The 16,675-nt window shown below is 35.6% G+C and overlaps 2 protein-coding genes across 5 annotated transcripts in view; both read right to left on the reverse strand.

The window, feature by feature from the left end:
- LOC105164132 overlaps window positions 1-10,393 on the reverse strand; it is a 23,579-nt gene extending 13,186 nt beyond the window's left edge. For 2 of the 4 annotated variants that reach the window (XM_011082711.2, XM_011082710.2), the window contains exons 1-11: window positions 10,065-10,393; window positions 9,638-9,702; window positions 7,974-8,223; window positions 6,580-6,646; window positions 6,194-6,356; window positions 4,159-4,326; window positions 2,804-2,896; window positions 2,521-2,730; window positions 2,301-2,402; window positions 429-659; window positions 236-316 (exon numbers count right to left, since the gene is read on the reverse strand). In XM_011082711.2, the coding sequence (XP_011081013.1) occupies window positions 236-316; window positions 429-659; window positions 2,301-2,402; window positions 2,521-2,730; window positions 2,804-2,896; window positions 4,159-4,326; window positions 6,194-6,356; window positions 6,580-6,646; window positions 7,974-8,223; window positions 9,638-9,702; window positions 10,065-10,245 (1,611 nt within the window). In that variant the 5' untranslated portion in view covers window positions 10,246-10,393. Of the gene's footprint in view, window positions 1-235; window positions 317-428; window positions 660-2,300; window positions 2,403-2,520; window positions 2,731-2,803; window positions 2,897-4,158; window positions 4,327-6,193; window positions 6,357-6,579; window positions 6,658-7,973; window positions 8,224-9,637; window positions 9,703-10,064 lie in introns of all 4 variants that reach the window. The other 2 variants (XM_020694824.1, XM_011082712.2) reach the window with 2 other exon arrangements.
- On the reverse strand, window positions 11,651-16,675 carry LOC105164133 (acyltransferase-like protein At1g54570, chloroplastic). Its single transcript, XM_011082713.2, has 14 exons — window positions 15,885-16,675; window positions 15,701-15,752; window positions 15,311-15,366; window positions 14,962-15,120; window positions 14,748-14,852; window positions 14,333-14,439; window positions 14,007-14,128; window positions 13,822-13,930; window positions 13,519-13,649; window positions 12,922-13,291; window positions 12,728-12,841; window positions 12,482-12,573; window positions 12,077-12,392; window positions 11,651-11,937 (listed from the first exon to the last, which is right to left on the reverse strand). Exons 1-13 carry the CDS (start codon window positions 16,315-16,317, stop codon window positions 12,092-12,094), a joined length of 2,151 nt encoding a protein of 716 aa, XP_011081015.1. The 5' UTR covers window positions 16,318-16,675; the 3' UTR covers window positions 11,651-11,937; window positions 12,077-12,091.

The following is a 16,675-nucleotide window of genomic DNA, read 5'->3' on the forward strand; positions in this document are numbered from 1 at the left end:
CATTCTGAGAGAACAAATTATTGAAATAAATTGATCCTGGCAGAAAGACCACAGTAATCAGAACATTCTTAGTATTCTAAATGAGAAAGGAAAAAGAATGAAATTAACAGCTTAATGTAAATTTCACCCCTCTAATTCACCTTAGAACACAGAGATCACTGAATGAAAAGTTTATATGGAAGGTCCTTTATAAACCATGCAGAACAAATTTCAAATGATTAATTGGCAATATTACCTGGTTATTTCCATGTGGAACAAAATCCTGAACCCCAGCAGACAATACCAATGTCAACACCCTCTCAAAGAATGATGATTTCTGAAAATAGAAGATCATTTCAGAGAGAATATTCAAGGCGCTCACACATTTCACTGACATCACAACAGTAGAACCAAATACTTGGTTATATCAAGTTGTAGAATTAGATAACCTGACTAAAATGTAGGTGATAATCCAGCAATTTACTCTCGCACCAAGAGGTAATTGATGAAAATATAGACTGGAGCAAATTCAATCTAATCTCACATCCATTGCCAATGGTGAAACATGTCAGGCTCTTCAAATAAGCCACTTCCTTGTCATCATAAACTCCAGCAGATAGAACTCTCTCAACTTCACAAATTGCATAGTCCAATAGTACTGCCTCCTCGGTTGCAACGAACTTCCATTAAGAAGAAAATGTATTTGAAACTTTATCAAGGATACATTACAATGATTAAGACTCAAATTTAAGAAAGAGCAGCATACATTCATAAAATAAAGGATAACTACACTCCCCTCCTCTGAGGTTTGCTTCCGTCTAACAAATGAGCCACTTTGTTAGTCGAAATTCACTGAATTTGTTAATATTAAGAAAACAATCTAAATTACCCCAGATTGACTTATTATTGGCTTATAGTCGATCAAATAAATCTTTTTATGACCAAATTACCCTCATACGACTTCATGCATTAATGCATGTGAAGAGGTATATTTTCACCATTATAAGGGTAGTTTAGTTCGAAAAAAATTGTTTGGAAAGCAATAAGTTAGTAATAAGTCAATCGAGGGTACATATCAATTTTCATTCAACTTTTTTTCATTAATATGAGTAAATTCAGTGAATTTTGACTAACGGGGAACTTATTCCATAGATAGAAGCAAACCTCAGGGGATGCTAGATGTAATTTCTCAAACCACAGGGGTCTATGTGTAATTACACCAAACTAAGGGGAATGTATTATCCCTAAAACAAAACCTAAACATCCAACGAAACAATTGGCCCTATTAGCAGTTTAGATTAAACATTTATTGTATTGAAGCATATATTAGTTTTTACTTTATTCAATTAAAGGCAAAACAAAAACACATGCATGGGAACTTTTCAATTTCTTTGAATGAAAAATAACCAACATCTGCCCAGAAGAAAATGCTGCAGACATGATCTGCTTTTCATTTTTCTAAGACATGATCTTCATGCATTAATGCATGTGAAGAGGTATATTTTCACCATTATAAGGGTAGTTTAGTTCGAAAAAAATTGTTTGGAAAGCAATAAGTTAGTAATAAGTCAATCGAGGGTACATATCAATTTTCATTCAACTTTTTTTCATTAATATGAGTAAATTCAGTGAATTTTGACTAACGGGGAACTTATTCCATAGATAGAAGCAAACCTCAGGGGATGCTAGATGTAATTTCTCAAACCACAGGGGTCTATGTGTAATTACACCAAACTAAGGGGAATGTATTATCCCTAAAACAAAACCTAAACATCCAACGAAACAATTGGCCCTATTAGCAGTTTAGATTAAACATTTATTGTATTGAAGCATATATTAGTTTTTACTTTATTCAATTAAAGGCAAAACAAAAACACATGCATGGGAACTTTTCAATTTCTTTGAATGAAAAATAACCAACATCTGCCCAGAAGAAAATGCTGCAGACATGATCTGCTTTTCATTTTTCTAAGATATGGGTTCAGTTTTTGGAGAATAGAAAATTCTCATTTTTGCCAATCTGAGAAATCTTTTTGAAGAAACAAACTGTGATATTCTCAAAACAGAAAACAGATACTCCATCTGACAATTTCCTTACTTTCCGTCAAAGTTACATGTAAAGCAGCACACTAAAGTATGTCAATTAGAGAATGCAATAACTTACAAGGCTACAATATAAAGAACACATTTCTAGAACAGGTCCAGAAGCCTGAATCATCTACATTCAAATAACTCTACAGCCATCAAAATAGTTGCATGTGCTAGCAACCATCAGGTAGTATTATGGAATTACAGATAAAACTTTAATAGAGAATTTACACCTGTTTAAAAAGCACCCATGCAAATAATGCATGATGCAGCCTCTCTGTGATGCCCAACATTGACCAAGTCAACTTCATCAATTTCAGGACCTCTTCTGCTTCCTGGTACAGAACTGAAATACTATAATCTAGAAACATAGATGTTTTGTGGAAAAGACGAACCTTAATGCAAAAGTAAAAAGTAAATCACCAAAGAGAAAAGCCCAAACCAAGTGCAAACCTCTATGAGCTGGCCATCCTCCAAAATGTCAAATACACCACAGAGTAACTTCTCGTAGAGTCTAATGTTCAAATGATAACCAGTTGTCCAATAGTATGTTTCTCCCTCCACCCCAAAGCGCCCAGGTATGGATGAGAATGCCAAAGCAACTTGTCGAAGAGTTAAAAGAACATCACTCCGTTGAGAAGGAGACATCTTAATATCCCATTCCTAACCATAAAAGGGCAATTTGCTAAGAATGAAACTTCAAATGTTTGTAAGAAAGATAAATTCAAGAAGATACCTGTGCATTTCTAATTTTTTCAAGTGAAGTTCCAATCAGCTGCTTTTCGGTCTTCCTATCATCAGAAGAAACTAGTTCTTCGAAAACACTTGCCTAATAAGAGCAGTTACAGCTAGAGTCACAAACTGAAAACAACTCAAGCACCAAGAAATTTGGGTTCTAAAACAGTTAATACCTCATACAAGGACGTTTTAAAGTTACAACAAAGTTGATATTTACTGGGACGAAATCAAATGAAGTACATCATATAGTTGGCGTAAGTCATCTTTACTATATTGCTATATCAATATGATATCACTTCATAGTTCTCAACTATTTTAATATTATTAAAAGAAGAAAAATTATAAAAATAAAACATATTTAAAAAGTTCATAAAAATAAACAAAGTCGTTACTCCAAGTAATGACTTGCCCAAAACTCTTTTTCTTATTTTTCTTGGAACTCCCAAAACTATTTTTTTATTCTTTATTTTTATTTTTATATTTATTTCCTAATTTTTTAAAAATTAATTATTCAGTAATTCAATAACTCATAAAATGTTAATTATTTTATATATATTAAAATATTTTTACTAAACAATGCCATGTAATATTATCTAGTCTTTGCTTTGTAAACTTGGTGAAGAAATTATTTTGTAAAATTTTAATTATTTTAATTTTTAAAAATATTTTTGTTCACTTTTTCAACCAAAGAATTAAGAGTAAAAAGTTAGAAACATGAATTATCAAATGCAAATAATAAATAGACAAAGCAAACTGTATATAACATTAACAGATACACTAATCCCAAACCAAAGTATACTTTTTGTACAGATATTGGGGGGGGAAGCTCCACCAATTTGACAAGGTTAGGTCATAGAAGGTAAAATAATGAATACTCCCAACAATGTTGATTACATTCAGGGTTGGTGGAACTTTTATCCTTTATACTTGTACATAAAAGTATACTTTGCATGTTGGATTCAAAGTATGTGTTTGTTAAATATGTTTTTTGTAACGTTTTACTAGTAATTCTTTGGTAAATGAAAAAATAAGTATTTTTTATAATTAGGTTAATTAAAACTTCATAAAATCATCTCTTCAAAAAGTTTGTAGATCAAAAATACATAATATTACATGATATTGTAATTAATGAAAATAATTTAGCATATTAATACAAGATAATTAAACATTTTATGAATTATCAAATTACTAAATAACGGATTTAATAAATACAAAGTCAAAACCTGAGAATAGCAGCAAGAACAGTATCAAAGTCAACATTGTGCTTAACTAGAGAACATGCTCATACCAGAAGCAGGAACTGAAATGGAAGAAAATGCTGCTAAGGAAAAACCAACAAGAATCAGTATTTACTTGTCTGTTCTTCCACTTCAGGTATGATTTCTCACTTGGAAAATCAGATCTTAATGCACCAGTAAGAAGCACCAATGACAATTGTGGAATATCAATTGATTCGCAAGATTTCCCTGTCGCAAACTGTGTCAATCTTCGTCTAATAAATGTATCTGCTGCTTCTGAGATCTAATGCAGACATGGAGTGAGTTAATGTTGGTATTGAATAACAGAAACAATAATAGTCAATACCTATGAAAGTTGACATATTCATGAACTAAGGGTTCGTTTGATTCAAGTGACCCGAAAAAGGAATTGAAAGGAGCAGGGGAAGTGAAAGGGGAAAGGCAAGGCAAAGAATAATAATTTTCCTTCAAATTGTTTTGTATGATTGGAAGGGGAGCAAATCTCAAATACTTCCACTTGTTTGGTACGAGTAAAACATATTAATAAGAAAAAGACTATTTTTTGTAATTTTACTGAATCATTTTGTATTAGAAAATAAATAAATTAATATTATACTAATATAATTTTAGTATTATCAAAAAAAATCAAAAATTGTATTAATAAGAATATTTATCAAACAAGAACAAGAATATTTTTTCTTAATAAAAATATTCATCGTTAACTATGGTAGTTTTTCAGCGATTCGTTTATCTTTTCTTTGGCGATTATGTACGGTATTTTGTGCGGAAAGGAGAAAACAAATGGGAGAAAAATTATATATATACAGGCAGAGTAAATTAAAATAAAATATATACTTTTTGTTTTTTGGCCTTATACTTTCGCGTTTCCGCGCAAGTTTGGATGGAAACAAAATTAGACTCCAAAGGGGTTTCATATACATCGAATTTTACTTCCCCTCCATCTCTTCCCACTAACCAAACGCCGAACTATTTCTTATACATTTTCTTTTACTTCCGCCTTTTTTGTACTCCTACTTTTCGCCCCAACCAAACATCTAAGTACAACAAAAGAAGTGTATTCAAATCAGACAAAAAAGGACCGTCATATTATCACATATTGGACATTACAAAACTGAACTCTTAACCCCAAGCGACCTTTTTCATATACAGAATCGTTTCTCTTTAATATTCAATTGGAAAACCGAATGTTCTACTAATTCCTAATGAATCGAGATCTGAAATTATACATTAGGATATTTATGACACCTTTCAGAGCCACACTTGTCATGTAGAGTCAGTTAATGAGTGAGCAAGATAAGAATTAGCTGAATTTCCTTAGCATAAACGCGAGAAATTGATGAAGTGAAAACCCAAGAGCACATCTGGTTTTCTATGAATTTCGTAGTCCCAATTAACCAAAGAAGCACAAAGCTTATGTCATGCAGCCTCTAATACAAATGCCTTCTCATCTAGCACATCAATGTGGAAAGACATCTACCAGTAAATAAAACAAAAAAAGAAAAGCCACCAAAAAAATATGGCGATGCTCAATGTAATTATAAATTGTCTATTTATTTCAAAATGATCATTCATCCATCCATGCAATCATGCATAGACAAAAACACATAGTATGCCGCGTAGAAATTTAATAACAAGCATTGTAACCAATAACTGTATACAGAAAAACATGGAGAAGCAAAATATGTAAAAAGAATTTCTCTTGACGATTTACATTAAGATATTTGGATGTCTTGGTTTCAATGTAATGTTTCCATAATTATGCAGCACAAATGGTTTCTGTACTTGTTTGTCTATTGAAAATGTAAATTCTCTGAGTTTTAAGGTGTTCAAAATAACTCAAACACTATGTTCATGTAAATGTTGATGATCCTAAAGGGTTGGAGAAATCAGAATACTTTCTGTCTTGAGTTCCATCATGGGATTCAGGCTAGGGATAACTCTGTCCACCTAAGTTTGTAGTGCATACTGAATTTACTCCCAAACTAACAAATTATAGGGAAAAGGAAAAGGGCAATGCTGCCAATGTACAGGAGGAATGATAAGCTGGATAATCATAGCATCACCTGACAGTAGCATATTTTGCCCAACTGAAAAACAAGATCAGGAAGAAATTTGAACATAATACTTGCCTGCATTTGTATGCGAATGGTGTCAAGGACCTTGAAATGCCTTTCAGGAGATTCGGATTCTATATGTCGTTCTGTATGCCGTTTATCTCTTCTATTCTTCAACCCTGCAAGAAACTTAGAACTTTTTTCTCTCTTTTTACCCTCAGTCGAGTGTATTTCCACCCTATGCGAGCAAGGAAGGAAAGTTAGATAAAGGAATCGAGCATGAAATACACTAGCTAATTTTGATTTTAAGACAACATTGCAGACACAAACAAAGTCACAATACATTATATTTTTTTAAAAAAACCAGACACAAGCACAAGCACAAGCAGATTGCTGTTATGCATCAGCTATTAAAGCAGGTTTTTCCAAGTAGAGAACAGCAGGAAGAGAGGAAAGTTTACCCAGAAAACAGCATACATGCAAGAAACACTTCATAAGCAGATTCCTGCATGTCATCATCCAGTAGACCTTCACAAATTCTGAAACTATGTATCAGTTTACTCAAAGAATGGAATTTTTAATTTAACACAGACAAAAAAGACAAATCAGGAGACTATGCATGAGCTATTGGGAGTGTAACTATTATAATCTGGATGAGTTCAATAAATTAATGAGATGCCATTCCCCTGACCATCATGAAACTTCCTGCCTCCTGAAAATAATGGAGGTAGAAGGTATATAAATCAGCTACACCATGATGAACTAATTCCTTATACTAATGGCGATCAAGGCTGAATCAATTGAACAATGAGATTACTGAAAGAACCTAAAATTGAGAAGGTAAAGTGAACTTACACGACCCTTTATCAGCCACATAACAAAAGAGGATAAGAAGCAAGGTAGTAAAAAGCTTATGAGATAAGTAATCAAGTCTTATTCCCTTCCAAACCCTTCCTATGGTCCATCCTTTGTTTTGTTGAGATTCCCTTATTCCCATGATACTGATATTAATATTTTTTTTCTTACCAACCTTAGAAGTTAACGTCGCATATGAATCTCTCTCATCACACGACCTATCAGAAACCATTGGTGCCCTTTTAACACTAAGAAACTATTTGCTTTCAAATACAAGTTTCTTGTGATCATCATGAAAGTGAAAGCACATTAACATTATTTTGCCAATAAATATATATCAATCTCAAAAGCATCTCTCTTTTCTTATGCATGTAAGGTTATAAATACATATTAATTTCAGCTTCTATTTACACTTTGGGGTTTGTAATGCAATGTACTAGTAAGGAGCTCAACAGAAGGCTGTTTCTTATCACAATAGCATCGCAGAATGTTTTGAGGATTTGACCAATAGTTGAAACGTACAGCGTGATATTCGATGAAAGACATTTGGAGAAACAAAAACAAGAGAAGTACTCGGTATGTTTGGATTATTTTGAAAATGCTTTCTGAAAAATGTGAAAATAGTTCTTATGCAATTATGAAGAGTTTGTTTTGACCACATAAGTTGACAGGCTGAGTTTACATTTCATTTACACATTTTGGATTTTTTTCTTCAAACAGTAAAAAGAGTGTCTTTTGAAACACAACCTTATTTTCTTCAGAAAATGGTGTGGGCCACGGAGATAGGGTTAGAAATAGGTATTTTTTCCCAAACACACTTACAAGAAGTAGTAAATGAGCAAAAGAAACACAGTTTTGGCATTTTTAAGGGATGCAGAAAAGAAAATATGTTCTCAAAACGAATATAAACATAGCCTTAATATTCATTTCGATGTTACATTTTCTCTCCACAAAGTTGGTGGTTTGGGTTATCATCATACAAGACGAGGAATAAATATACCTGTTTTAAGAGTTGGCAAACCTACTGAAAGAATACTTGCGTTATGCAGGGAATTTATATCTGGAGCTGCAGTTGCTTGCTTAGAGGGTAACTGTGATCTTTCACCAGCTGGATTTGACCATTGAGAATTGCGTGATTCGACAAACTCCCTTTGGTTCGTGATAATTGGTGGTGGAACTCGATGAGGTGGAGATCCAGCTGCATCTGGATCTGAATGAAGATAAAAAACATCCCCTGATTGCAAGTGCCTCTGCAGAAAATAGTATCATTAACTTTCCCAAGAAAACAGGAATACTGAAGGAGAAAATCTATCAGAAGAGGAGAAAATGAAACTTAATATACTAAAACTTCTAGAAAAAGCACAAAACTGATAATATACTTGCAAGTGCAGGCACACTCACACGGACATAAACTACACATAGCATACTGTGCATGTGCATATGTGCACATACTTACATGTTTAATAAAAAACAAACAACATATGTGCAAATAAAGGCACATTAAACACTAGCACATAGCTTACTCAATTCCATGATCTCAATTGTCTTTAGCTATTAATATACTATATGTACATACATACACATAGTTTAAACCATCTTCACAAATTGTCAACTTGTATCATAAGGAAAATGTCTATATTCACTCTTCTATACGCCTAGTAGAAAATCAACGTTAATAGAAAAAATACAATAAGGAAGAAAAGGAGAAAGAAATAAGAAAAGAGTAAATCGTTACAGAGGTAGTGCCCTGTGGTATGGAATTCACACATGTTAGTTCAATGATAACAATCAGTATTAACTATTGAATGGTTAACCAAATTTGATATAGTCAAAAGGAGGATAAGCAGCTTTCTGGACAAATGGAAGAATATTGTGCATTTTTATCTCAAGTTTATTAGGGTCTTCAACAGTATGTCCTCCGGAGGCTTAGCAGATATCAACCCTAAAGCATCCAAGAGGACTAGAGAAAATGCAAAATTTGGTGCTCAAAGGATAGCAACTGACGATAGTTGTTGTTGACTGGCACTTATAGTAGGAACAAATTTTGGAATCCCGTTAAGATTCTACCAGAGAATATTCTTCAGGAATATAAAACTTAAGATGTGACATAACAAATAGGTAGGTCTCATGATCATGCATTGCCTTTGTTTGTTTGTTCCACAGCATGATACCATTCCCTTCTCAATTCTATTACCTAAGGGGAAAATTTTGATCAATGCTTTCACATTTACAAGAACTACAATGTTTCAAATTAGGTAGACATTAGCGGCTCCTAAATTCAGAAACAACTTACCGCAAGCTATAAATCTTTTATTGAAACCTGTAGTACTACTCAAAGTCCAAAGACAGCCTGAACTATGTAATCCCAGAAAATGCTCTGTACATATTGACTTGCTTTGATTACACAAAATTTGCTATCGTGTGAACTCTTCAACGCACAAAATGGCTCATATAGTCATGCAATATTTTGGGGCGTAATACACATGCGTGAAACCTGAACAAGCCAAAAATATAGAAGAGACTAACAAATGGAACTTAAAGCCAAATCAACTTCAAATTCCAGTTCAAGAACAACTAAAAGATCACAGTTAGCAATCAACCAAAAAATATATATAAAAAAACGAAAAAACGAATACCAGGATCAATCTTTTCTGCATTTCTTACCATTACTGGATGTGTAGAGTCGAAGTAATATCTCTTAGTTGCTTCAGAAACATCAAGCACGCCACCTGACCAACAACAAGAATCATCATGTCCCTCCACCAAGATCATGACAAACATGAAAAATAATACATAACCAACGCCCGGTTACACACACACTGACATGCACATAGAACTCTGCTTTAACTAAGTGAAGACATGTTCCGTCAATCATTACCATAATACTGTACTGGTCTACAACCAAAACCCATGATTTGAAGAATCATTCTACTCAAAGAAGAGCTAAACCCAGAACTGTCTGGCGCATAACTTGGTCAAAAACAGTAATCCAAAACAGCTCCGAACTTCAGCCTATACAAAATCAACTCACAGAAACAAAAACCAGCGGCACTCATCTACTCTTCCAAAACACACTCCTACATACACGTACCAGACTCAACACATTCAAGAACGTAATCAATGCTGATAGCATCAAAGTCGATGTTGGAAAAGGAGGTAGTAGGTCCCGCCGGAGTTGTAATCTTTCCGATGATGCCGGATGACATCAGGAACTCCAGTAGCTTCCGACGATCGCTGCGGTACCTCCGCAACAGAGGATTCGAGGACTCCATTCAAAAATTCTTGGGCACAGAGGGTGAGAGAGGTCTTCGGTGTGAACGATGAAACAAGAAACGAGAATTATTATGGGACAAAAAGAGTGTTTTTTCGAGGAGCGCGAAAAGCCGACTCCCGACGGCATAAAGCCAAAGTCTTTCCTTTCACAGTCTTTACCTTCCACTTTTGTTCGGTGCTGTTGGGCCTTTGACTGGAGAATTATTGGGTCCAGGCCCATGTCAAACCCATGGGCCTGAACCCATTATGCCTAATGGTCCCTTTTTTTTTTTTTTTCTTTTAGCTCGAATCAACCAATACATTACTGTACAAATACTCACATAAAGTGAGATAAAGATCCTAAGTGAAATCCATAATTTCAAACTTATTTATGGAAAACTCACCATTAGTTTCAACTACTAAACTAAGATATTATTGATCAAATAATTTTCTTATTAACTACCAAAAGCTGATATAATAGATATTAATTAAAGTTGGTCGTAATAATTCATATTTAAAACGTTTGAATAGTTAACATTATAAAATAATTTTATTTTTTTGGTACCACCGTGTAGGGGTCTTGCAGATTTGATACTCTACTTTATAGCCTAATTTGGTACCATAAAATGGAGCCGTTTTGCACAGCGGAAAAATATAATTTCAGTCTGTAATTTAGAGGTGACATTTTTGGTATTGCAATAATTGAATTTTGTAATTTAGTCATGTAATTTTAAATTTTTTGTAATTTTAATCTTTTTTGCAGTCAATATGATCGGAAAACTTATTTGACTTGCACAATACTTAATTAAATTAGGAATTTCATCTAATTTTGGCAATTTAAATTCTTTTTTAGCCAGCTTTTTCCTTCAAATTATAATTGTTGTACACCGATTTAATGGCTGAACTGGCAGGAATCCCCAGTTTGATAACTGTCACCTCATTATAATGACCAAAATTCTCAATCTAATTAGATCATGTACAAATTATATACAATCGAGAAATTCTAGCTCGGATTCGACTTGATTGAATCTGAATCAATCATATAGCAAATGCAATACACTTGTTGTATAATTGGTGTACGATTCAGGAAAAATAATCAATTATATAGCAAGTGTGATACACTTGCTTTGTGATAGATTTGATACATCAAAACCTGATTCAAGCAAAAAAATTTCCTCTAAAACGGCAAATCAGTAAATGTTTACCGCCAATGGCTTCAGATTTAACAGCCAAGTGATGATTCCGTTAAAAAACTAACGATGGTATATACTGTACAAACGATCATGTTTATATTATATCAAACACGGGCATTCGGAAAATACATGACACAGAACATGCAAGATCCGGCACACCACGGTACCAAAAATGCGATTCGTTCGAAAGGATTGCTATGTTTTAGAAAAAGTTAAAGGCGTTTTATTAAGATTCCTCACAAAAAAATCAGGACATATTCAAAACCATAGGAATTATTATTATACAAGGTTTTGCAATAATACAGACAACAATGTCTGTATATGAATGATGCAATAGTACAACAATGTGTGTCTTCAACAACTTCTATATATCTCCTCTTTTACACACCTTAGGCATGTCCATAACTTAATTCATGCTTGCCCGGTGTTAGAGATTTCAGTCCATCAATCAGGCCCTTCTCGTTACACCGTTATTTTGAATCTTTCTACAGTACTTTTCATCGATGGTGGGCGTTTCTCCTGCAAAACCGGGCACTAGGTGTGGTGATTCTGTGTCCAGAAACACAAGATTGTGTTGTCCAACATAGATTGGTTATGGTTTTTGTAATAACTCAGTCCTCCTCAAACATAGGAATGGAACATTTAGAAAGCAACTTACCTTAGAACTTGTCTTTTATGGTTCAAAACTCGGAACCTGGTCCATTGGAGCATGGAAAGCTCGATATACTGTCCTATCAAGAATACCTCTGTAAGGATCTTCCTTTCTCTTCTGAAGCAGGTACGACATATTTGTCTCGACGCCAGACTTTATCTGCAAGTAGACTTTTCTTGCTTCTTCTCTGTCCTTCAACATCTCTTCTCGTCCCTTTGTCTGAATCGGCTTCCCAAACAGGTAGTATAAACGGCCAGGAATCTTTGGAAGAAGTCCCGGAAGATATAAAGCCTGGTTGGCAACCTCACCGCTCATTCCAGCCCTACGACCAGATACACATTTGATGAAACAAAATGCCTGTCAAACAAATATTAAGATAATATTAAAGGTTTTTGAGTTTAGGTGGTTTACCTGACATTAAACGCTTCATATTTCTTGTTGTCGCTTCTTACCCGGTCGCCCCAAACAGGGATTTTCATGATGTCGTCGTAGTCTAGAATTAACTGTGAGTAAATTAAGAATGTAAGGACACTAATGATGTAAGTTAATAAATAACTTCTTTATGACAAGGAGGGATCAGACTACATTGCAAGAAAGCATAAAACCAATTCACTATCAGTCATGAGCAAGCTTGTCTGATATATTGAAGAATGCTACCTCAGCTAGGTCGTCCTCTCCGATAACTCCAAATGGTACAATTGTCGCCCCAAATCTTGCAGCCATCCTGACAAACTCCGGCTGGTCAGGCCAAAATAACTTATACTCTTCACCCTAACGACACAAGTTCAAAAGGTTAGTACTATTTCAAAAAACACAGAATTCTGACAGCTATTTCATCGTCATCCACAAACCTTCCTGTGCAAAGCCTCACGAGCGCCACCGGGATAAAGCAGCACATGAGATTTTTTCTTGAACAGCTTGAAAAGGTTACTCGCGCTTACGGGCACCGCGCCATACAACCTAAGATAGTCGGGCAAAGAAAATTCCTGGTTTTCACTTTCAACAAGATGTGAAAACAAAGTCGGGTGTGCTATACCACGGACCATAACATTCTTCACCCTCAAAAATTCTTCAACTAATGGACTGAGTTCTAAGCCCATAAGCATGTGGTAGCCGACTAGCAAGACGGGACCTTCTTCTGGCACACCTGATAGGCCCCTCACTATCTTACCGTCTTCCATAGTCGAAAACATAGCTGGACCAGCATAGTTGCGGAACCATCTGCATTGAGTTATACATGGTATCAGCCTCGAGAAATTGTATGCAAAACAAGTTAACTTGGTATACTTTTCACTTCGTTAAGAACAATATGAAATATATCTTTGAATCTATAACAAAAGCATGTCCCAATCGAACAAGAAGCCTGAAATGTTTCGTTATTTAAACTGAAAACATATGAGGAGAATAACATTATGAAAATCTAGGGACGAAGAGTTATGGTTAATTACCCATTTCCCTCGACTGCTTGCTCAAACTCAGACATACTAAGAGGTACAAAGTCCATGACGTAATCATGGTTTCTTGTACGGCGGTAGGTGTTAGTACCTTTAATAATAGTCAACAGATTAACGCTATCCTCCTGCATTAATGAGAATTTGCCATGGGTCAATAAGTTTGAGGAACTACATACAACTGCAAAACAATCACACTGACAGTTGTGTCTTCAGCCTTCCTTGGAGCAAACAAGTGGCTTCTAGGTTCACAACAATCTTATATATCGCTGAAAGAACTAGGACAAAATCCTCACCTACCAATAATATTGTATGGCCGTTGTCTTTGAAGTAGCGCACTTTGCAATTCTGTAACGTTCTCCTAAGCCTCCGAGCCTCGTCTCCACTGGGAAGCATGTTGTCCTTGCCACTGAGGCACAAATGCAACATTATTATCACAAAACAAAATACTGAAAAGAATAGACAAACAGAGATAGGGAAGAAACCTAGCGAGGATGAGTACTTCAGCTTTAACGGCATGCAGACGAGAATTAGTGTAAGCAGCAGCAGTTTTGAGCAGCTTCAATTTCCAAAGCAGGGTTTCTTTGGGTATGATATCAGCCAAGCCCTATCCATATTCCAGTGAAAAGAGTTAGTACTTTTGACTCGATGTGAATTCCATAATTCAAACACAGCTGCACCGCTGTCATCTCTTTTGTTGTTGATGACTTAGATTATCGCAAAAAATCTAAGTGGAGATAGTTTTATACAGTCTGTTGAATAAATTATAGATAAAAACTAAAAATCGAGAGCGATGCAAGAACGGGCTTACAGAAAGACGAGGCAATAGAGAAGTAAGGTTGGCAGCTAACTGTTCAAAATATTGCGAAGGAGGCAGCATTCCGTTAATGTCTACTGCAGCCATCTTCATCGGATCACCTGGTTTTGCAAAGGTCGAATGTCTATAAAACGTATGCAAGAAGCAAATATGCTCAGAGCGCTATGGATCAGAATGGTAGAAAGGAGCCACGTATAGTAAAAATTTGAAAAAAGGTTCGGGAAAAACTTCCTTTCCAACAATGCACAATAGCCGTCAGAAAAACACATAGAATGTTCTTAGTAATATTTTGGATTATAGACGACACAAGTTTTTTGTTTATGGCACATTAACTTGGATGTGCCGCCTTGAATTAACTATTTGTGTAAGTACTTGAGTGACTTGACTCATAAAAGAAGTGAGTATGTACCCATAACGAAGCTTAGGAGATAAGGAACTGTGGTATGAAGTTCATCGGGCAACGCCTCCAATAAAGGCAGCAAAGGCTGCAGTTGCGACCTGCCAAATGAAGTTGCTGAAAGAATGAATAATCAGTTAAGTTTCCCTGACTATCAACTGAAGGCGTCACTAGAGACACCTCAAGAAATTAGAACGAGTTACTCGACATGTTTCTGAAGGCAGACCTGGATTGGCTAATATGACTACAAGGTCAATTTTGGGATTACGAGCTGCAACTGCAAGTGCCAAACATCCACCGAGTGAATCTCCGACTAGATAAATGGGTTTATTTGGGGACGAAGAGTGCTCAGCCCTCACAGTTTCTTCGACCCATTCTACTAACTCTGAAATTTATGAAACAAATAATATCACATGTACAATACCGTCACCAAAACACATGCTGGAAACAAGAGTGAAAAGGCAAGGAATTTCTTCGTATCAAATTCATGGCATAACTCTCTTTTCTACAAAAGTTAGCAGCACGTTTCGAGAATCAAGAATTTGAAACTTTTGAAGGCAATTAAAAGTCAAGACCTTCAAATGGTGTTCGATCCTGCACCGGGATATGCATGCACCGCACATCAAACACCCTGGGATGCAAGAAAAACACTTAAGTAATACGTTACTGTGATAAATAAATGAAATTGCATACAGCCAACTATGTGATTATATGTGTAATCAGATTTGGATCAAGATCCAGTCCGATCTTTATAAGCTCTCCCATTTCAAAAGAATTTGACAAAACTATCACGAAAAACAGCCACAACTTCTCTTTGAGAACAATCAAGACAATTATAAGTTAACAACTCATGTACTATTTAACAACAAAGCCAGTTGCCTTTCATCGGCATCCGCTCGAGACTACTCTGAACCGAACCAAACATACATATAGTTAACATTCCTGATTATCTTAGTAAGACTTACTTTCCAAGAGACTTATGGTGCAGAATAAGGCCAAGTCCAAGACCATCCATTCCTGCATGACCACCCAGACTTAACCACATAAGTAAACACATTTCAGTCCATAAACAACAATACAATCACACATAATTACAACAAATTCAGTGAGAAACCCACGAGTATCAGCTAACATCAATCAATATTTTACCCGGCAAGAAAAGAAGAACAGGTGAATTTCTCAAATAAGGGCCACATGAGATTGGAGTGAACCACCGGGGCGGCCCGCCGTCCGGCTTTATTATATCCTTAGCATAATCAAGATAATCTTTAACAGTTTCACTCCCATATCCATCATCCCACAAAGGTTCCAACTTTTCCTGCTCAAAATCCACTTCTTGTCTCTGAACACCTGAGCTCACCTGCCCATTTCCTGAATCAAGAACAGCCCTTTTCCTCTCCTCCTTCACTCCATTCACAGCCCCATTTACTTTCACAGAATCAGAAGACAAAGCAGCAGTAGAACTCGAATCCCTGCTACCCAAACACCTAATCTGACATCTAGAATGCACCCTTTTCTCTGAACTCAAACCAAAATAAGAGGGCGGCGGTGATAGCCCAAGAGTCTTGATAGCTGAAGCCATGGAAATCGCTCCAACGCCTTCAAGACTCTCACGAACCCGTCTGAGAAATGAACTTCAGACAAAAGGGCTGTCCAGATGCAAACTCTTTATACCCTCACTTCTGCTCTTTTCCGTCCCAAAAATCTGGAAAAGAACAACTCAGAAGGAGCAAGAAGAGGAGTCCTATAATTGAAGATGTGAAAATTCTGCAAGCCACATGATAATTGTTTGTGGTGTGTGAGTTTCGTGTCAGTGCATATGAACAGAAGAAATACTGCAGCTACGCTGAAAGGCCTGCCCACATTAGCAACCACAAACCGCCATGGGAGGAAACCAACAAAAAACTGTCTGAAAGTGACAAAAGGATTTGCAAGAAATA

Source organism: Sesamum indicum, linkage group LG6 (genome assembly GCF_000512975.1).
Source record: "Sesamum indicum cultivar Zhongzhi No. 13 linkage group LG6, S_indicum_v1.0, whole genome shotgun sequence".
NCBI lineage: Eukaryota > Viridiplantae > Streptophyta > Magnoliopsida > Lamiales > Pedaliaceae > Sesamum > Sesamum indicum.

Coding starts and splice junctions, on each gene's coding strand:
- LOC105164133 (XM_011082713.2), bottom strand. CDS start 16,317: ATGGCTTCAGCTATCAAGACTCTTGGGCTATCACCGCCGCCCTCTTAT. Junction 13,292..13,518: donor CAAGCAGTCGAGGGAAATGG/GTAATTAACCAT, acceptor AACTCAATGCAG/ATGGTTCCGCAACTATGCTG. Junction 12,393..12,481: donor TATGAAGCGTTTAATGTCAG/GTAAACCACCTA, acceptor ATCTGGTCGTAG/GGCTGGAATGAGCGGTGAGG.